The sequence below is a fragment of the Meles meles genome, chromosome 5 (genome assembly GCF_922984935.1).
Source record: "Meles meles chromosome 5, mMelMel3.1 paternal haplotype, whole genome shotgun sequence".
Lineage (NCBI taxonomy): Eukaryota > Metazoa > Chordata > Mammalia > Carnivora > Mustelidae > Meles > Meles meles.
Window position 1 is genome coordinate 6,071,597 of NC_060070.1, and position 22,688 is coordinate 6,094,284.

Here is a 22,688-nt window from a genome sequence, read left to right on the forward strand (position 1 = left end):
TGTGGAAGAGCACTGGGTGGTGACTTGCTTAATTAGCAAGTGTTTGAAAGGTAACAGAAGGAGAGCCCCAACACTGGAAAAATGACTTAGGTGTCAGCTTTGGGACAGAGGTTGCAATTTAGAAGAGCTGGAGACTGGCACATTATTTTCTGAATAGAAATAAACCTTAAGAAAGAGATAGAGCTACTCTGACTTTTTAATGCCAAAAGGTTATGCTGTTGAAGACAGAAATGATGAAATGTAAATATTGAATATAAAAAGGAAATGTTTTATTTCCTACACCACTGAAGCCCTTTTGTATAAACAGTATCTTTCTTTTATCAAGACTTTATTATTGTACGGTCATTCTCCTCGGAGGACTAAGGACAGAGACTTTGATTTGCTGATTCCAAATCTTCACAACTGTGTCTATGGTTAGCAAGTTCTTAGCTTAGCTAACCAAAAAAGGGAGAGAGAGAGAGAGAGAGAGAGAGAGAAGGGGCTGCTAATTGAATGAATGAACGAGTGGATAATGCTTTCATCTATAAATTGTAATTTTCCACTAAATGAAGTGAAAGAATGACACATCCTGTTTTGAGGGTTTTCCTGGAAATACAGCTATTACACTAAGAGACTTTCCCTAAAATTACAAATATAAGGAGATATTTAACTCAAATAAGTTGTTTATAAAGACGGCTGCTTCACAATGTTTTCTGTTATTTTAGTTCTGCGAGCATATCTACTTCATTTGGTAATAGTGGAATACTTAATTTTCCAGGAACTATGACTTTAGGTATAAGGCTATGTTAAAAAATAAACACGACTATAAACATAAATTTAGTGAAGAGAGAATCTGACAAATTTTCTACATGTGTGTGAACAAATCTAACACTGAAAAAATGACCAAGATTGGGGCACCTGGGTGGCTCAGTGGGTTAAGCCTCTGCCTTCGCTCAGGTCATGATCTCAGGGTCCTGGGATTGAGCCCCACAGCAGGCTCTCTGCTCAGTGGGGAGCCTGTTCCCCCCCCCCTCTCTGCCTGCCTCTCTGCCTACTTGTGATCTCTCTTTGTCAAATAAATAAATAAAATCTTAAAAAAAAAATGACCAAGATTATAATGAGGAATACTGTGTCGAAGAAAAAACAAATAATTAGCTTGAATGGTTATAGTATTTTATATTGCTGATAAATGAGTCATCTTGACCCCCATGACCACCGATTTACGTGAAAACCATGCAAAAGGACTGCAACTACAACAAGCCAGAGTTTTAGTCTATTTCCACAAATTTTCACTATTGTAAACCAACTGACACATATTCCAATAATCCAAATATCATTTTGTGTAGTAATATGGCAATCTGACCTAGGGATCTAGAAGTTATCTGTTTCATTCATGTAGGTAAAGGATGGGGTTTAGGAATATATTAGACTTGAAACATTTATGTAAAAGAAATAATGTGATACTGGAAAGCAACATTAGTCACTTAACGAGTTACTATACAATAAGTCAGATGCTCCCAGAGTGTAAATTGTACAAAGTTGAAAGCTGAATTTATTATTAATATCTCATTCCCAGACAGGGGCTGGCTTAGTCAGTCAGAGGAAAACCTGGTTTGGCACACCAAATTTAAAACTGTTTAACAAATATTAAAGTTTTTTTTTTTTAAACCTGTCATGCATGTAGCTAAATCACTTGTGTGCATTTTAAACCTCCCCCCCCATGGTACTGAGTATATTTTAATTTTAGTACTGCAAATAATAGAAAGGAAATACGAATTATAGTAATAGAAATACTTGCACTGAATCTTCAATTGTTTAAACATTTATCATTTAAAGGGTCTGGAAATAGACTTCATAGGAAATTGCCCAAGTCTAACAGGCTGATGTTATATTGTAAGAAAGAAGGTTGTTAAGAATCAATGCAGGAAGAGTCTAAAGTTTCTTGGGTTGAACTGATGAGATTTTTTATTGGAGGTGACTTACTGAGTTCCTGCTTCTAAGAGCACATCAGCACATGTCAAATTCTGTAAGAGTTTTTGACTTCTAAGAACTCGCCTTCTAGAAGGCCCTTTGCTGAGGGGGGCTCCACTAGGAATCAACAAGAGGCTCTTTCGCATTTTCGTGTCCATAGTTTAAGAGCAATTCGGGGTGGTCTAGAAACCGGGAGTCACTGGGAAGGTGCTTATGGTGGGGCGGATCCTTTCTAAGAGCCTCGCCGGGACCTCCACACTCTGCTGGGACCGTCCGCGGGGGAACTGCCCTTTCGGCCAAAGACCACCCAGGACAGATTCGGAATCCACCACGGCACCGGCCAGCATCTATCACCCGGCGTCCCCTGACTCGGAGCGAGGGCATTCAAGGCAGGAAGATCACTTACGACTGAGTTTTTCATCATGGCTTTGACTGTGAAGCCCTCAGAAACCAGGGGGTGAGGCTGGTGCACCGGGAGCGGCTGTTGTGCCAGCAGCTTGGTCCTCTTCGGCATCTTGTCTGGGCATTTGTTTAAGCTCAGGGTCTCTTTTTCTGCCACCATCTTCCTAGAAAATGTCTTGCTCTCATAAAACGTGTAGTAAAAGAATCAGTGGGTTTTACGGATGTGAGAAGGAGTTCGGGAAAAATGTAAAAAGGCGCGTTACTGGTAGAAATTCAACCCCTCGCGGTGCCCAGGTTGATCCAGATGTTTGGCAGCTCCGAGGTGAAGGGAGTTGAGGGCGGGAGGGGCGGGAAGAGGGAAGGACCGCGGCGAGAGCCGCAACACGCTTCCAAAGGTGAGCCTCCTGGTTGCTAAGCGACGCGTCAACACTGCGGCCGAATGGCCCAGTCCCCCGGTGACGTACGTTTCCTGGGCCTGAATCCGGAACGGCGGCGGAAGGCGGCCTGCGGAAGGCGGGCGGCGAGCGGTGGGCGGCGGCCGGCGGGCCGGGGGAGGAGAAACTACGCGGCAAAACTACGACTCCCAGAAGGCCGCTGGCTGCGCGTCGTCCGCGCGTGCGCATGCCGACCGCCGGCCTTAGGGGAGGCGAGCGCTGGAAGATTTAACCCCGGAGCCACTCTGGTGGGAGGCACGTGCGGGTGTCGTTCCCGCGTAGGTCACTCCATGCCCAGCAGCCTCCACCTGCCCAGTGACCATGATAGGTACGTGAGTGCCTGCCAGGTACAGCGTCTCTGCGCCGCCCCGCCGGGCCTCGGCGGACAGGGACCCCCAGGGTGTCCGCCCGTGTCAACTGTCAGTGTCAGGGCGGCCGTGCGCGCCCGTCCTCAGCCCGCGCTGCGGGCTTCCTCGTGCCCGCCGTGGGCCTCGCAGTGCCCGCCGTGGGCCAGGAGTATAAGTGTGTGTTCCAAGCCCCCACTCCGCTCGTGGTTTGACAGGCTTCCCACTGGAGACAACTTCTCCAGGGACCGTGGTGCGCGCCCCGGCGCCTCCCAAGGTGAAGGCTGGGTCGCGCGTTCCCACAGCGGGCGCGGCGCTCAGCCAGACTTGGGGGTTCCGTTTGCAGGTCCCTCGGGGCGCCTGGGAAGCTGCCTTCCGGTTAGGAACAGACTGGAACTCCCCGTCTGCAGGTCTCTTTCCGGGGAAACCCTAGCGAAGCATTAAACTGGTGCAAGGTGCCTGCAATAATGATTAGGATCAAAGGAAGTTCCTGCAAAGGGATGTAAACGTCCTGCTCCCTCCGATTTTTCCTTTTAAATCTCTCATTGTAAGTCTGAGGTGAAAGAGTTAAGAGTGAATAACAAGGATTAGATATTTGCATAATGAATTATTACTATTATTTAATACAAAATGACCTGGGTGCATTTTTGTGATTAAAGCTTTGGAAATGGCTTATTGTTTTTAAACACTGTTCTGTGTAAGATTAGCAAAGTTTCTCCCTTCTGGGGTTATTAAACCAAAAATGTTTTTTCTTCCTAGCGGTAATCTTTTGAAGTTAGTGGAACTGCACAGTATGATTAGAAACCATTGCTATTTTTTTTCTTTTTCTTTTTCTTTTTTTTTAATGACAGAGACTTGCTTTAGATTGTGTACGTAAGATTTGGTGAGCCTATTTGGGGATTATTCCTGATGAGTGCCACTTACAAATCACTTTTGATTGCAGTGAGTACATCTGAAGTCAAAAGTGATCTGTCCAGAAACATGAGAAGTGGATTTTTAAAATGCTGAGTTTGTATGCACTGATAAAGTCTTAAGTCTTTTTTTAGGGAATTAATGTTACAATGTTGAACACTCTACTCACTGGGAGAATCATCCCAGTGATTAACTGACACTGTCTTTGCAGCGATGCTAAAACCTAATGATGTTGTCCAGTTTTTCTTACCTTTCTAGACTTTTGGTGATTGACTTTTGAGTGTCATTGAATTAAGACATTTTTTCTACTAAATACATTTTTCATATAAACTTTTACAAATCTTCTTGAGATTTTTTAGGTGACTATTACATATAATCCACTATAAACACAACTCTAAACTGAATTCAGAAAATCAAGTAGAAGAAATTTTCAAAATCCATGATGTCAGTATTCTTTTTAAAGATTTTTTTTTTTTTAATTCATTTGAGAAAGATACAGAGACAGAGAGAACATAAGCAGGGCAAGAGGGAGAAGCAGACTTCCCTCTGAGCTGGGAACCAGACATGGGTGGTGATTCCAGGACCTGAAAGTCATGACCTGAGTTGAAGGCAAACACCTAACCATCTGAGCCACCCAGGAGCCCCTGTGATGTCAGTATTTTATAGGAAAAAAGTTTATATTTTATTTTGAAGACAGTTGGGCGAATTTTATTTTAATTCAACTTAATCTAGTGCATGGGTTTTTCTTTTTTTTTTTTTTAAGATTTTATTTATTTATTTGACAGAGAGAGACAGAGGGGGAACACAGCAGAGGGAGTGCGAGAGGGAGAAGCAGGCTTCCCCGGAGCAGGAAGCCCGATTTGGGTTTCCATTCCAGGACTCTGAGATCATGACCTGAGCCGAAGGCAGGTGCTTAATGAATGAGCCACCCAGGCGCCCCTAGTGCATGGGTACTTTTAAAAGCAAATTTATAGTAAAGCTGTATATAAACACAGGGACTTAAGATCTAAAAATCACAGTTCTAAATTATTATCTAATAAATTACTATATAAACACTTTGTTAGGATGAACTATGTTAGGGCAGTTTGTTTAGTTTATTCGTGATTCAGGGACAGGAAAAGGAAGAGTATAATCTTTGGATTTGATTAGATAGTTATTAGTGACTTGTAATTATGGTGAGAATATAAGGTAGATTTTAAAAGATGTTTTTCTCATATTCCATATACAGTTTTACACAGTGCAAACAAATGTGTATTACAACATGCCCCTCCCAAGAAGAGTACCTTACGTATAAAAACCACGTGGACAATGTGCAGTAAATGATTTTATACAACTAGTTGCATTGCTTAATTCTATTGTTGGGCATATTTTTATAAAAATCTTCGTTGCCAATTTTGGACTTGGTTGTATAGGAGAGTGTGGAAAGGAAGAGAGAGTGTTGGAAGGTAAGTGAAAGTGGAGGAAGAGAGAGTGTGCCTAATTCTGTTGGTGGGTACATTTTAATAAAAATCTTAATTGCCAATTTGGTATTCGGTTTTGTTGGCAAGTGTGGAAAGGAAGGAGAATGTTTAAAGTAGAGGCAGTTTAAAGGAAGTCTTGGAGTGATGGGTTTCCCGTTTCTGTGACTATACTTCGGGGCCAGAAAAGGCATTAGAGTTTATACCTAGTGATAAGCTGGGGATCAAACTATAAATCAGTATATATCTGGGATTGTTTTTTTCTCTTAAAGACCTTGTGCTACTCAGAACTTGCCCCTTTATGCCTATGCTCTTTTTAATTGCTACACCCTCTTTAATGCAAATAGTACTCTTCCACTTTATACAAATCTTGGCTTACTTTTGAGGAAAAACAAAAATAGGTGACTTGGTACAATAGGAGTAAAGGGGATTGGGAGTAAAGGGGATTGGCTGTTACCTCACTACCAGTAGAATTAACCTTCCCTTTACGTTTTTTTTTGTTTTGTTTTTTTTTTTTTTAAAGATTTTATTTATTTATTTGACAGAGAGAGAGATCACAAGTAGGTAGAGAGGCAGGCAGAGAGAGAGGAGGAAGCAGGTTCCCTGCGGAGCAGAGAGCCTGATGCTGGGCTCGATCCCAGGACCCTGAGATCATGACCTGAGCCGAAGGCAGCGGCTTAATCCGCTGAGCCACCCAGGCGCCCTCCCTTTACGTTCTTAAAAACTAGGGTTCCTTCTTGGCACAGGGACTGTTTCAAAAGTACTTATATTTCTCACTTGGATTATGACTGACCTGTTAAATACCCTGACCCAGACAGCCATAGAAACATAGTTGTTTTTTTTTTTTTTTTAAGATTTTATTTATTTATTTATTTACATACAGAGATCACAAGTCGGCAGAGAGGCAGGCGGGGGCGGGAGTGGGGGTGGGAGGAGCAAGCTCCCTGCTGAGCAGAGAGCCTGATGCAGGGCTGGATCCCAGGCTCCTGGATCATGACCTGAGCCAAAGGCAGAGGCTTTAGCCCACTGAGCCACCCAGGAGAGCCTGCTTCCTCCTCTCTCTCTGACTGTCTCCCTGCCTACTTGTGATTTCTGTCTGTCAAATAAATAAATAAAAATCTTTAAAAAAAAAAAAAAGAAACATAATTTAATTGACATTGATGATTATGACTTTGTATGGGGAAGGATATCAAGATAATATAAAGCAGAATAGAAAGGTTTAAGAAAATTCTACTTAGAAAAATATAATTTTTGGCATCATTACATATTTTACCCTTTTAAAATTTAACAATTCTTTTTATTTCAATTGAATTTTAATAGTGATATTTGTGGTATATTCTAATTCCTATAGAACTGGATTTTGGTATTTGAGTAGTATCCTATTAAAGTCATGGATCTGGGGCGCCTGGGTGCCTCAGTTGGTTAAGCGACTGCCTTCGGCTTGGGTCATGATTCTGAGTCTTGGGATCAAGTCCCACATTGAGCTCTCTGCTCAGGAAGGAGTCTGCTTCTCCCTCTGACCTTCTCCTCTCTCATACTCTCTCTCACTCATTCTCTCTCAAATAAATAAAATCTTGAAAAAAATTTTAAAAAAGTGCACGGATCTGTATACAACAGTGTTGTCATTATTAGAATCCAAATCTAGTATCTTAATCTTTAAAAAATTTTGATGTTTTTTTAAAAAAATATTTAGAACATGGTCACATCTGTATATTGCTTAAATTGTCTCTTAGAAATTATGTATTTCCACCTATACAATTCCACCCTGCAGTAATTCTTGCCTACTTTTTTATTTTGTGGATGTACACAAATTATGTAAATATTCTTCCATACATGAGCACTCAGTAGGTTTACAGATTGCTATCATCAGAAATGCTTATGTTCATATCTTTTTACTTGCATATGTAAGCATATTTATAAAGAAAAAATCTTGTTACAATTTCTGGGTGGATTTTCTAGTCAAAGGATTAGTGGACTTTGAATTTTTCTAGGTATTTCTAAATTGTTCTAAATTAAGTCACCCTATTTTATGTTTCTGTCTAATACAACAAAGTAGCAAAAGTTGCCCTGCTCCTCAGGACTGAAAAATTTCAAAAAGGTGTCCTTCTCAAGACTAACTCACATACATCAGCAGAGTATTTTGGGTTTTCCTTTTCTCCTTTCTTCTTTCCATTCCCCACTCAGGTTTGTGCCTTTGAGCAGTGCACAAGCTGCAGAACTGTGCTTGGTGGCTCTGCCTTGTTTGGCAGTGTTTATAAGAATGCCCATTTACCTCTTGTGTACACAGAATATTTTTTTTAAAGATTTTATTTATTTATTTGACAGATAGAGATCACAAGTAGGGAGAGAGGCAGGCAGAGAGAGAGAGAGAGAGAGGAGGAAGCAAGCTCCCTGCCAAGCAGAGAGCCGGATGCGGGGCTCGATCCCAGGACCCTGGGATCATGACCTGAGCGAAAGGCAGAGGCTTTAACCCACTGAGCCACCCAGGCACCCCTACACAGAATATTTTTATTTTTGCTTTCCTGTTAAATGAAAATCAGTATATTTTAAGTTTTAAAATGAATTTATGAGGGGAAAAAACTCATGTTTCATTTTATATTGTTTTATTTTCATCAAAGCAGATCCAATAATTGAGTACCTGTGTGCCTAGTACTACTCCAGATGCCAGGGATACACGAGTAAATGAAAAAAAAAATGCCCTTGCTATTATGACTGTGAAATCTAACTTTACTATTTGCCTACAAAACTGTGTATTTGTTTTAAAGCTTATATGTGATGAATTTTGAAGTCTCGGAGTTTTTATTTCTAGTTGAATGTACTGTGTCCTGCTATTCTGTCATTTCAATAATTTTAGATTAAAAGTGACCCTACATGGAAGTACTCAGGATAGGCTCTGAAAGCTCCTATTTACAATGAGGTACAATTGTGTCATAAAGGACATTCTAGTGAATCTTTGCATCGATGATTTTGTGTAATTATGTACAGTTCTTTGGATCCAAAGGCTCTAAAATGATAACCTTATGCCATTTTCAATTTTGGAATGATTTCTAAGGATTTTTTTGAAGTCTACATTTTTTAGAAACTTCATGGCTTCATTGCTTGAAAATGATACAATGAAAGTACTTTGTATTAAGATATGCAGATCCATTTCCACCTCCAAAGCTTCTTTGAAAAATGGGGGGAAAAAAATCTCCTTACTTGGAAATGCTTCATATTCATGAAACCGGTTTCAATGCAGAATAGTCTATTCTGTTAGCTTTTAGTTCTTTGATCAATGAAAATTGTTTCTTACCTGCTGTTTCTTCAGCCTTTAATTGTGGCCCTGTGCTTATTCAGGGTTTCTGTTTTAATTTGCATTTAATGAGTTCATTTTAAATATTTCTTTGTAGTAACCTGAATAGTTTCTCTCTTAAGTTTTGTAATATTGAAGAAGGAAATTTATATGACAGTTGGCTGATTTATGTTGCAGCTCACCTTCCTGGCTTATTTACTTCCCCTTATAGGAGAGAGTCTTGGTTAAAAAGAGTGGTGGTAAGGTTACTCTGTTTCCCCTAGTGCTATATGTCCTAATTATTTGGGACTTCTACCAGGTGTATTCCTGTATCTATTTTCACTAAATGGAAACCTTTCTTCCCCGAATTAACAGGTATTTCAGCTCCCACTAATAATTTCAGTGTCAGTTCTTTCTAAGGTCTTGGTTCTGGGTGGTGCTGTGCAGGGGAGGAGGTCCGGGCCGGGGACAAGTGTGTGTATATTGCCCACCAGGAAGGGGCCCAGGGAAGTATGAGACTTTCTCTGAGATGAGTTTGTGATCTAGTTGGACTGATAAGACATTTATTTGGGTAAGAATTCCACCCCCTCATCAGAAGCAGAGTAATTAGAAAGAGATATGTATATGTGAACACAAACATGCACACACAAGCACACACACACCATCACACCCCAGATTTTCAGGTCTCTTCTGCACATGTTATTTTCTCACCTTGGAACATCGTTCCTCTATAGTACATCTGGAAAGACTGTTCATCCCGCCAGATCCATTTCAAATGACAACAGCTTTATATGAAGTTTTCCTTAAGATCCCCACCTGTGTGTTAACTCTCACAGTTCTCAATCTAAAGCAATTAGCTCCTCCTTTAGAGTCAACCAAGAGCTTCGCAACAGCACATAGTACAGAAAAATAAAGATTTGCAGTCGTACACTGCAGATGCCATGCATGATATACAGGTTTATACAGGGAAGCGCTGGCGAGGGCAGTGGTATAGAGCCTGCGGGATCTGGCACTGAAGGATGAGTAGGAGTTCGTTAGATGAAGGCAGCATTCCAGATGGAGGGACAGACATGAGCTGAGGCATGGCAGGGAGAGGGAAGAGCGGGATGAAGACCATGCAGGGAGGAAGAGGCCAGCAGAAGTAGGCCGGCACGAGGCTAGAGGGGCATGGTCTGTCCGCTGTAGGCAGGGTCAAAGACAGTAGCTTTATACCACAGTGGCAAGGAGTCGGTGAACCATGGTATACAGAAGAGCATCATGAATGGATTACATTTTATTTATTTGTTTCTTTATTTAAGTATAGATTTGATTTATTTATTTGAGAGAGGGCATAATCAGGGGAAGCAGCCGTGGGAGGGGGAGAAGCAGGCTCCTCGCCCAGCAGGGAGCCTGACGTGGGGCTCCATCCCAGGACGATGGCATCATGACCTTAGCCGAAGGGAGACGCTCGGCGGACTGAGCCGCCCAGGTGCCCCGAGAACAGATTACATCTCAGAGGGAGGTCTGTGGCGGGACCGGAGAGCTGTGGTATAGTTGAGTAATGCCTAGAAGTCCAGGTAAGTACAAATGGCTTCCTTTGTCTCTCAAGCTGGAGATGGTCTTCCACTAAGAGAGGTGGGGTGGTTGTAGGATAGGAGATGGTTTTTCTCAGCCCGGCGACATTTCTGATGTCATGAACTCATCTTTGATGGAGGGCCGCATTTCTTAAAAAAAAAAAAAAGTACTTATTTTTATAGACTCTATTAAATATCTCTCACTGACAGGTGTTTTTTTTTTCGTGTTATTAAAAGTTTAAATTTATTCATGTTGCAGACGTACTCTGTATGTTCTTTGGTGTGTGGCCCATGATGTTTCGGTTTCTGTGTATAGTTTCTTTGGTAGATGGGGAAAGCACTGTTTCCAATGCCGGAGTCCGCAGTGACCCAGCGTAGTGCAGAGGAAGGTTGTTTCCTTTCAGTATCTGCAGAACTCACACAGCTCGTCATGTACGGAGACCGTCCTGGCAGCATGTTTGTGTTTTTAATAGTGTTGGTAGGTTCTTGACGGTTTCTCCAATTCACTTTTCCTGTTAAGGCTTGAACAGGGCCCCTCATAAAGGTTAACATCAGAGCCCTTATCACTGGAAGAAAGAAGAAGCTTGAGATGTACAATATATAGCAACCTTACCTGTCCCTCAAACCCCTATTCCCACCCTCATCAAATAGGGAAAAATTCCCACCCTCATCAAATAGGGAAAAATTAGTGATTAGCAACCTTACCTGACCCTCAAACCCCTATTCCCACCCTCATCAAATAGGAAAACATTCCCACCCTCATCAAATAGGGAAAAATTAGGAAAAAAAAATAGGAAAAAAATAGGGAAAAATTAATATTGGGGTGTTCCTGTTGAGACAATTTCATTATTTATCTAGTCGATGGATGTGCCCCTTCCTATCGTTAAGTGTTTCTAGAGTTTCAGTGCATACATTTAGTGACCTGAGATGAAGCCCTTTGAGCTACACTGTGATTTTTTAAGCTTATTGGGCAAATGGGTGTGTTTTCCAGAACATGAAAAGGTAGGATACACACCCAAAACTTGTTCTGCGTGAATAACGGAGAGAAACAGGAATGACCAAGTTTGCAATTTTCGTATTTCATAGAAGCCACCTGCACTCCCCCTTGCTTGTGTCTTTCTGTTTCTCCTCCCAACATTACTTCATTTTCTCAGAAACTGGGATTTGAACATTTCATTCTTCAACTTGGAGGACCAGCTGCTTTCTGAATAATGAAGAAGGGAGCTCTTTCCTCGCTTGCTGCTGGTTTCCACAGGGCTTGACTGGTGGTTGTAAAAGTGTTTCTGAGGGTCACAGTGGGACTGGCATGGCTAGCCAGACAGTCTGCTGGAAACAAGCCTTGTTTCTGCATTTTGCTTTCTTAGGAGTCTGGTCTTGAATACACTTTATTCCTTGATCTAGTTCTGGGGAGTGAGGAACTAGGCTGGCCGGTGGATTGGGGACCAGTTAGGCTTACTGCCTGGAGAAATAAAGGTTGAAGAATACTAACTCGTGCTCTAGGATGCTTCTTTCCACCCCTTGAACTCTGGCTTGGAGTCCATTCGAGCTCCGTGGCATGCCCCTGGGGAGTGAGAGCTCCAGATTTAAGCACAACTGAGGCAGCATCCCATGGGCTGCGGAGCACAAACTCACAGAGACACACAAGTCAGCAGGCGTTCACCAAGTCTGGATAATTATGTGTGACAATATCAAAACATGTTTTTAAATGAAGATGCCTGAGTTAATAGTATCGGATAGGAATCGTGTGTGTTTTACTGTACAGTCAACTTCGACATAATTGTATAATACAATCAGAAAGTAATATACAGTGGAGGTCTGGTATTTGCTTCCACTCTACATTTAAGAATTGGTGAGAGGCCTAGCCATTGGCAGGTTAGGGCATTTCTTCCTTTATTGTGGTCCTCTTGAGAGTTTTCTTTGTCTTCATGGTCCATTTTTATGTCTGTGCTTGGCATTTGGAGTGTCTCACTACATGCAAAGTTTGTAACAAATGCATTGTCCCCCCCCCCCCCCCCCCCCCCGCTGCCCCATTGGCTTCATTACAAGGGATTCACCAAATAATCTTATTCTTAGTGTACGGTGATTTTGCACCAGGTCTGTATGCTTGCCTTCATACCTTGGTAACTGCTGGGCACGACAGCATGACTGTATATTTTATAACTGTTTTTTAAGGGGGGACATTCTGGAATAATTTTAATCTGAGGCCTAACGTATGAGGAACTTCCTTATAGGCTCTAGTCGTGGTTGTCACAATTCTTTGTGTATAAATTTATTAAAAATCCTTCTGGCTTCTGCGGCCAATTTAATCATTTTATGCTGGGTAGACTGCAAGTTATGCTGGAAAAGTTAGAGAATGGATCGTGATGACATTTGAGGTCAGGTTTCTGGAAGGGACATGATTTTTTTTTTTTTTTTCAAGCAATCATGATAATAAGAATATTAACATTATTGACCTCAGCCTGATAAATGTGTGAATTTTTCAATAGTTAAGAAATACTTTTTAAAATATTAATTTAAGAACCTAGTTGCCATATCTGAAAACTAGATAACATTATACATGTAAAAATTTCAGAAACCGTCCCCCCAAATTACTGTCTTTGGATTGTGGAATTCTTTTGCATTGTGGTTTGGTGTTTTTCAGATGTTCAACATAATATTTTGCAAATACAGAAATGCAATATATGTTATAAACACAGTTTTAAAGATTGGACAAATATATCACTGTTACAGTGTATGTAGAACTCACTGTATTTCTGTGACAAATTAGGTCAGAAAAATCACAATTCATCGCATCGAGTAATCTCATGTTCTGGTCATAAAAGTAGTGTTTTCTGGAAGCCAGATTAGCACCATCAATTCACTTTTATTTTATTTTTTTTTAATATTTTATTTATTTGACAGAGAGAAATCACAAGTAGGCAGAGAGGCAGGCAGAGAGAGAGGAGGAAGCAGGCTCCCTGTGGAGCAGAGAGCCCGAAGTGGGGCTCGATCCCAGGACCCTGGGATCATGACCCGAGCCAAAGGCAGAGGCTTTAACCCACTGAGCCACCCAGGTGCCCCAATTCACTAACTTTTAAAAGTGGTATTATACACTGGTGAGGGATGACTCAGTTATTGTGTTTGGTTCTTGTTGCTGCTGTAACAAATTACTGCCAGTTTGGTGGCTAAAAACAACCCAAGTTTATTCTCTTAGAGTTCTGGAGGGCACAAGTCCCACATGAGTTTTAAGGGGCTGAAATCAGTGTTAGCAGAACTGGCTCCCGAGGCCGCTGCCGAGATTGCTCCTGGACCTCTGCCTACAGGCTGCGTCCCGGCTGCCGGGGTGTCTGCAGTCACAGCACCCTCTGCTTCTCTGTAGTCAGATCTCCCCCTGCCTCACTCTCTTAAGGACACCTGTGTTTACATTCCCCATCTCAAGATACTGAATTTCATGGTGTCTGCAAACCCCCCTTTGCCACGCAGTCACATTCCCAGGCTTCAGGGACTAGGACATGGCCAGCGTGAGGAGGTTCTTTCCAGCTTGCTGCCATTACCGTCAGGGTTTTCACCATCTGAAAGCGAGTTTTGAAGTGTTTTACTATGAACTAAGAAGAACAGATACAGGATGTTGAATTGACCGTGATCCTACCTGATTTTGCGTTTTCTGAGGTCGTTTAGAGGCAATGCAGTAATGTCACACATGAGGAATCTAATGTTTATTCTGTGGACTAGTTGATGAGGCTGGCCAAGGCCATAACTCACTTTTCAAGGTAGTTTTCTCAGGTGGCCAAAGAACACGTGGCTACACTCCAGGACTGAAATGGCGAATTACAGCTGGGTAATTTGCTGTACCAGGTTGCTCATTTGTATCCTGTAGAGCAGGGGAAGCTTTGTTATGCTTTTGACAGGAAATGTGACTTCACACAACAACACATGAGCAGGCAAAGCAGGAGCAAAAGCCGTTTGATGTACATTTTGATTTCTTATTTGCCAGTTCCCTACGATTGTTAGATGCCCGGTGCTCCTGTGGAATAGTGTAACGTTGTTCTGTCCTTTCTAATTAATTAATAACTAATCTGGCTTCGTTGAAAATTACACAGTTAGAAGTTGTAAATAAATTCTAGTAAAGTTATGAAAGACAAAAAAGAATTAAATTATGTATTTTATTTTACTTAATTTTTTTTAAAAAAGACATCAGTATGGAATTTGGTTTCATGAGGCAGTTTTAGCTGAAATATTTGAAAAATACTCAGTTACCCATTGTTAATACAGTTAGGAAGAACTCTAAGGGAAATAAGGAATAAATTTTTAAAATAGATGTAGAAATGGATTTGTAAGAAAAGAGAAGTTTATTTTTATTGCAAAAAAAGAAGAAAGAAAATAAATGTTAAATTCAACCAATATTTATTGAGACCCGGTGTTATAGGACCCATCACAGGTAGCAACTCTGCGGATCTGAATGAGGAAGTTACAACTCAGTATCTTCACTGATATCTCACAACTCAGCATCTTCGCCACCTACACCTGCAGCATAGTGATCAGCAGTAACAAAAGTTATAATGGAAGTGTGTTGACTTGCACAAGGGGACCTCCAGAGAAGAGATGGCATTTGTGCTGGACCTTTAGGGACAAGCGGTCTCCTGAGCAGGGGAATAGAGTGCGTTCCTAATGGAGCAGGATGCTGGGGCTTGACCAGGGAGACTGTGCTAGGGACGGAGGATTTGTGGATGGGAGTTAGGAGTGTGAGGACCTCAGAGAGGCAAATGAGGAGGGATCAGAGTGACGAGAGATAGAGGCCTGCTCAAGACAGTTTTCTGTCCCGTGCTGGAGGGTGCAGGTTTTGCCGTGCTAATAATGAGGAGCCACTTGGTCTGCTTGCCAGGAACAGGCATGGTCAGGTTTATTTTCAGGAGGATTGCGTTGGCAGTGGGACCAAGTTAAATCGTACTCACTTTAGGATGAGAGTTACGACAGTACTGATCTGGCCCCTCGGATGTAATGAAGAGTTGCAAGTGTGAAACAGACGCTCTTGTCGAATTCCAAGACCCAGACCCATTGGGGTGGAGGAAGGAAACTTGATTGCCTGCTGTGGTCACTGGCAGGTGAATATAACTTGATGAATCAGGGCTGTTCTAAGACAGTAGAAAGTGACAGTGTCTGTGACTGAAAGTAAGACGTGAATTCAAATAAAAAAAATAGGCAATATCTAAGGTAAACGCCAAGTCTGTTGCATTGCTTCCTACTTAGGAACTTTGAGCTGCAAGTTAGCTGTGCATTGCTCATCAGAGTAAACTGATCCTCCGAAAAGATTGGTGTACTTCAGATTATTTTGATGGAACGATTTCCTGCTAAAGTTTATAGACCTAATCTCATTTCATTTTAATGTTGTGCATACTTACCTGCCTCATTCTTGGGGGAAGAAGTATGCTTGTACTTAAGAAATGTTGAATGAGTGGAAGTGTGATCCAAGGAGAAGAGACCATGGTCTTGTTTCTGGTTTTGTCTTCTCTGATCTCCCTTCCTGTTGCTGAGGTTGAAGTACATCCTTGGAAGAATCCAGTCTCTACTGATACTTGCCGGTGTGGTGGGCCCTCATCTAATTTAACTTTGTAGTCCCCAAACGGAGCACAATCCCAGTAAGTGTTGAGATGGATGAAAGAATAGAAAACGTAGTAATTATATGGTTTGATTTGGGCATAGATGAGGTATTTTAAAATGTTTCGTATTCTGAGAAGAGATTTATTAATTTTAGAGTGATCTTAGTCTGTCACATTTTCCTGGGCAAAAATCGAGCTGGTACAGAATAATGATGTCTTTCTTTTTTTCTTGGGTCTTTTCTGGTATTTCTCCTTATTGCTTCTCTAATGATGCCGTTAGAGGGAAGCGATTCCATTATTTTACCTCTGGAATTAGCTGCGATTTTAAAGTGGTTATTCCTGCAGGATATTTTGCATGTAAATCACATGGATGCATTGTCTCTCTTCCACTGTTAGCTTTTAACTTCACGACAAACACAGACCCCAGTGCTTCGCTGGGGTCTGTATTTACTTGTTTCCCTAATGCAGCTTTTCTCCTTGGAATAGTCTCAGTAGAAACATATGCTCAGAGCTTCAAAGTAATTACAATATCACTAAAAGCTTCATAATCACATTACTGAAACTAAATGTTAAAAAAATTTGATTTTCCTTGATCTAATCATTTCAATTTAATTTTAGGCTACCGCATGATTGATCGAGGAAACCTGGCAGGCCAAAGTCAAGGAGTATTTATAATGCCTAAAGCCTTGCTCAGAAAACTTCAAGGCAATTTAATTTGCGTAGGAATTCATTTTAATTATTCTGAGGGGTTCTTTTTAAATGGGAAAAATAGATTTGTTTCCATGCTCTTAGTGTTTCACCTGCTCTGATGTCATCCACACAGTTTTCTGTCTGGAGTCGTCCCTCTGCCTCCTTCTTCGCCCTGCTAGACAAAGACCCCGGAATAGACAAAGGTCCCAGGTCTAAAACAAAGAACTGAAGTCAGATTCTTCTTCATAGTTGTTCTAATGATGTTCTTTCATGTTATTTATAAGACAGATTTAAACTTCAGCCTTTTTTTTTTTTTGAAATTATGGATAGTTTTGAAATATTTGTGTCTCTGCAGTAAGCGAGACACCCCAGCAGTGTCTGCATCAGGGTGTATCCTGTGTCCACATAGTTGAAGAGCAGGACGTGCCGCCATAGCACTTCCCCATGAGGGTACATTCGTGATGAATGAACGTAGCTGCCCTCTCCGCCCGGCTCCCAGGGGCGGGGCAGTGGTCATCCATCAAATTCATGTCTGTGCTTGTTCTCAGAAACCATTCATTTGTATTTTTAATGAATTATGGAGACAACTGAATATGAAATTACCTTCTGAGCTTGTGGATTTCCCTAATTGTTAGCAAGTTTGTTTTAATCAACGCAGTAAATCTGGAATATTTACAGATCACATTTGATACTTAGCCTGAAGTCTGGACATAACTCTGAGGGAGTTGGATTTTGACATTTATAATTCTGCTTCTAAATTATTTCATCCCTTTCTCAACTTCTTTCTTCATTTGCTTCTAACAGTGAGTGATAGCTAGTAGACAAATCTTTTGTAGTAATCATACACAAATCACTCCGTGACATTTGAGTCTGCTCATTAAATTTCTGAAGGTAAATTTTGAACCCTAAATATTTTGCTTTTGTGGGATTTTTGACAATAGAAGATTAAATTATCTTTCTTAACTCTTTTTGTTCCCTGAATCTTGCATACTTTTGCTGCTTTCCCTCTCCTTTGACAGAGACCTAATTTTAAACAATAGTCTTTTTTTTTTTTTTTTTAAGATTTTATCTATTTATTTGACTGAGAGACAGCACAAGTAGACAGCAACAGGAAGAGGGAGAAGCAGACTTACCGCTGAGCAGGGACCCCGATGTACAGCTCCATCCCAGGACCCTGGAACCCTGATTGACCTGAGCCGTAGGCAGCCACTTAACCACCTGAGCCACCCAGGTACCCCAAACAATAGTCTTATAGCCATTTTTCTGCCTCGATGAGGGTAGGCTTATTGTTTGGTTGGTTGATTGATTGATTAATGGTACTTCTGAAAATCAGGCTTGGAATTAAAAAAAAAAAATATATATATATATATATATATAAAATACACACACACACACACACACACACACACACACACACACCACCCCCCATCCCCCCCCCCCCCCCCCCCGCATGTGGCTAGTAGCATCCCATATTCACTTCCTTCCCTGTTCAGGCCATAGTCCAAGTCACTCTTTCCTCTAACATAGAATATAATGATATCTCATGTACTTCAGGTTTTTCTCCACACTACCATGTAGTAAAGCGGTAGTACTAGTTTTGCTTCATAGGGATTTTGCTACAGAAGAACTGGAACGGAAGGAAAGAATTCCAGCTTTATGTGGAGGCCCAGTAGGACAATGCACAGATTTAGGTTCTAGAAGGAGGGAAGTGATCCAGGTTTTTACATTCATGTGTTAATGATTTTCTCTTGCTTACATCCAGCAGTCTAGGATGAATAGCTTCAACTTTATGACATCTGTGTCCGTTTGTAGTTGAACATTAAATATGGATGGTTGCCTGAACGGGGCTTTTTATCAGGTATCACAGGTTGTTCAAGCAAGAGATAAGCTTGTTGGGCCTGGCAATTAATTTTTACTCCACTTGCAAACCAGTGAGTAGCCTGCTAATGTATCATGGGTGCTGTCAGAAGACACAAGACTCTGGGTCAGAGAAGGACTTTATTACTCATGGCACAGCAAATTTCACAAGTGTTATCGTATGTACACCAATTTCCTTTGCCCCACATCCTGTAAGGGTGGTGTGCTTTGGCCGCTTATGGATGCCATGCATATAGTGGGTTTGCATTGCAGGTGAGGACTCTTTATTGAGCTTGAAGCGTCTGCCACTTTTTTTCATTTTTGGGATTTTATTCATTTACTTGAGAGAGAGAGAAAGAGAGAGCATGAGCTGGGGAAGGGCATAGGGAGATGCAGGCTCCCACTAAGCAAGGAACCTGATGAGGGGCTTGATCCCAGGACCCTGAGATCGTGACCTGAGCTGAAGGCAGATGCTTAACCCACTGAGCCACCAAGGTGCCCTGCACCTGCCACTTTTATAGCAAGCAATAACCAAACCTTTTCTTTGGGGATAGACATTATCTTATTTCTTAAGGTTGTTGAATATATAAGTAACCCTTATGCATTCAACAGTGGCCCAGGTGAAAGAAATTGAGGCCATACATTCTAGGTCCACTTAGCAAGATATGTAGGGAAGTGTGATTGCTGAAGAAAACTCTCTCTCCTAATACGCAGCAGCCTTTAATACACCATTTTGGCTTGTGATGAATTATCACATGAGTCATTATCACGATGGTCATTCTGATTCATTGGGCCAACAGAGACTTGGATCAAATCTATTCAGCTTGTCTCATATGGCATTTAATTTAAGCTGTGATCAGTAGGATCCCAAGCAGCAGGAAGAGGCCAGCTTGCAATACTGACTCTACATCCATCTGTCCCCATCCTGCCAGGGTCTCTGACTCAGCCTGATGTGAATAAATCCCAGGGGGTGACCAGCTGGTCTTAATTATTATGGAATCTACTACCTATTATGACCCATACAAGGAAGTTTGGAATAACATTGCCAATAGTTATAACAGGGGCAATAGATGGTCCAGAAAGTAACCCTCATGCCCAGTAGAGAGCTATTTCATGTTCTGCTTTCTCTCACATGGAGAGCACAGGTCATTCTAGTTTGGAATTTGCTGCTACCCTTGGTTTGGATCACTGTAGGGTTTATTTTAACTAAGCAACACAGACAGTCTTCTGAATAGCTGCAGCCTTGACCACCATGCAGGGCTGCTTTGGAATCCAGACAAGCCCATGAATTTGTATCCGTCAGTCTGAGATAAGATTGTGTCTGGGAGTTTGCACAGGTATGATGGGACGGCCCATGTTTTGGAGCTGCCGTTGATGGTGTCAGGCTCAGCAGAATAGTTCAAGAACAGCCACATCAAGTCCACATGACTTTTTCTGTTTTTGCAGCCCATGGATGGGGATGACAGGTTTAGAAGTGTGTTAGTGAGTCAGATTGCCAGTCATCACTACTTCTTGACTCATGTGGATCATATGACTGTTTTGCCAGGCCGAGGTACCGGATGTAGAGAATTAAAAGAGCATTGATGACACCTGTCAGACCTCTTGGGATTTGACACGATCCCTCCCATTGCCAGATCTGCTGCTGTCCCTCCACAGCCAGGGGAATTGGTTATGTCCCCTCCCAGTAGCTATAACTTTATCTTTCCTCCAGTTCCAGCTTTTGTTTGGAAGGGTCAGGTGCTGGTGGGGTAAGGGCATTTTTACACAATTTATAGAGACTCATTAGGCCCACCACTTTGACCACTGGGGAGATACGTGGTGAGCAGTAGACTCAGCTCAGTAACCCAAATGGTCATTATCTTCATTATCTGGGATCTAGGACCCTGCTAGTCCAACACAGATATCTGGTAGCTGAACTAAATTTATGTTTGAATCTTCTAGGACCCCTTTTGAATGGGCTTCCACCAGTAGGGTTTATCAGTTATCCTGGCCTGAGATTCCTCTTAGGGGAAAGAAAAACACATTATGCCCAGGAGTGGTCAGGGAGAAATCTCAGATTTTCACGGTTAAGTCAGTGCAACTCCTTACCCTTTCTGGGGATGGCTCCATCTAGTGACCAAACTGCCTTATTAAGGTGTGTAACCCAAGAGGTGGTGAGTGAGGTTGAGTCAGAAATTGTTTTGAATTGATTCTTAAAGTCCCTTTTATCTCTCAACAGTGACAGCAATTTGTGGTTGATAAAGGTCTTGAAATGTCTGTTGATCACTTTGGCTATTGTCTCGCTGTTGGGTGGTCTTTATGGCAAAAGACTCACCATTGTCAGACTCAAGATAGTATGACAAAATTTAAGAACATGACACCATTTAGTTTCAAGAGACGCAGTGGTATAAACAAAGTCAGCTGACTGGACAGTAACCCATAAAACTGTTGACAATTATAAAACATTGGGTTATCTCAAAATGGGAGTCAAAGGTTTAATGAGTAATTTTGCTGGGCGTGCACAGGGCAAACATGGCCGCCTTCTCTGGAGGACAAACGGGCCAACTCTTGGAAGGAGTCACAAGTCGGACTTGCAGTGGTAGCTTCTGCATCTGAAATACCTTTACTCTGGGCTCCATCCATGGTGGTGGAACCCAGTTATGATGGCAATGATCTGGGCGGCACAGGCTTGAACCACAGCCTGATTCCTATTGGTCGTTGGAGAACCGACCCGTACCATGAGCACCTATGTCAGTGACCCACACTGATCAGCAGCCACAATTTTCTACGGTTTCTACGGTTTGTGGCCCCACAGAAAGGGGTTCATTAATTTGCCCGTCTCTAGTTTTTCACTTGGCAGACACGACAGTCATCTAAACCACTGGCAGTTGTCTGAGAGTCTGTAAAGTATAGAATTCCTGGGCCTCAGGAGCGTTGTCTAAGACAAGAGCAACAGCTTTCCATTCAGACCATTGTGTGAGCAGTCCTTACCGCAGCTCGCCTTCCAGAGCTGTCACTGGGGCTGGATGGTTGCGTTGCCCAGAGGAGCCGTGCACTTTGAACTTAGTCAAGCTGTTAGTGAACTTTACCCAGCCATTGAAAGGAACCTGCGTGAGCCCTGTTGGACCAGCAGCTTTGTTTCACATGGTGGAATAGGGATTCCAGTCTCCCCCAAAGGAGTAGCCATTTTTTTAATGTAGATAAGATAGTGCCAGAGCTAGACCAGCTTGACTCTTGAGCATACCGTTTCTATCGGACTATCAAGGCCTGTCATTCCCTTCCCATCTCATTGATTGTTGAGTCCAGGTAGACCTACATGAAACTGAGAATGTCAGGTGTTTATTTTTCACAAGGGCTTAGTTGTATGTTAATAGTTACTTGTTTAAAAAAAAAGTAAAAGGATGGACTTTGTGGCTCCATCAGAAAGGCATGCTGTTGTACTAGGACATGACCTCTCTAGGCACAGGAGTTCCTGAACACGAAAGCCCCCTCTGACACAGGAACTTTTTGCTATAAGTTCTTTGTTCCTCTCTTCCTGCCCGTAATTCTAAGTGATGGCTGGACTTCCAGAACCATCACTTGAGCATGAGGATCCCAGGCATGGGGACCCTGAGTGCTTACATGGCACATATCAATTCTGATTATAGAGTCAGATGTGGAAGCCACAAGGTTCTTCTCACAACCTTCCTTTGACTTCCCTTACCCACTGAGAAGTACCAAACCCCTCAGTTGAATTCAGTGTCCTTTCTGCCCATGGGAATAGGTAGGGTGGTGCTTGGGTTCCTATGTCCAACAGAACCATAACTGTTTGAGTCCTTTTCTTCCCCATCATACCAGTACTTTTTAGGGACAGGGAGACCTCAGATCCCACCCCCCCCCAATCACCTTTTTCCTTAAAGCTCCTGGAGTCAGAAGAGAGGGGAAGGCAGGCATCAGGTAATGTAGAGGGAGACAGTTCTTTCATATCAGTAATCAGGCCACACTTCCTTTTGATTCCAAGCAACCGCCCAACTGGGACCCAACAAAAGGACCATGGGATGTGGTTTGTCCTCCCGAAGACTGTTAGTAGCTAGGTCATCAGTACAGATTCCACTGTACAGCTATGAGAACTCCTTGACTCAGCGACCACACAGACATTGTCTTTCTCCAGGCTGAAGACCTTGCTGCCCCCATTTCATGATAACCGCCTTTCCTCCCCTGCATGGAGAATGAATGAGCAACAACCAAGGTACCATTGCTGTAACTTGTCTCAATCCTGCCTTT

At 42.2% G+C, this 22,688-nt stretch overlaps 2 protein-coding genes across 7 annotated transcripts in view; one reads left to right on the plus strand and one right to left on the minus strand.

Moving 5' to 3' along the window:
• Window positions 1–2,883, minus strand: part of PACRG (parkin coregulated) — a 511,595-nt gene extending 508,712 nt beyond the window's left edge. The window contains exon 1 of one of the 3 annotated variants that reach the window (XM_046005594.1): window positions 2,357–2,883. In XM_046005594.1, coding sequence (XP_045861550.1) covers window positions 2,357–2,512 — 156 coding nt within the window. In that variant the 5' untranslated portion in view covers window positions 2,513–2,883. The remainder of the gene's footprint in view (window positions 1–2,356) is intronic. The other 2 variants (XM_046005592.1, XM_046005593.1) reach the window with 2 other exon arrangements.
• A 14-nt stretch (window positions 2,884–2,897) lies between these two features.
• PRKN (parkin RBR E3 ubiquitin protein ligase) overlaps window positions 2,898–22,688 on the plus strand; it is a 1,331,354-nt gene continuing 1,311,563 nt past the window's right edge. For all 4 annotated transcript variants that reach the window (XM_046005587.1, XM_046005588.1, XM_046005590.1 and 1 more), the window contains exon 1: window positions 2,898–3,114. In XM_046005587.1, the coding sequence (XP_045861543.1) occupies window positions 3,108–3,114 (7 nt within the window). In that variant the 5' untranslated portion in view covers window positions 2,898–3,107. The remainder of the gene's footprint in view (window positions 3,115–22,688) is intronic.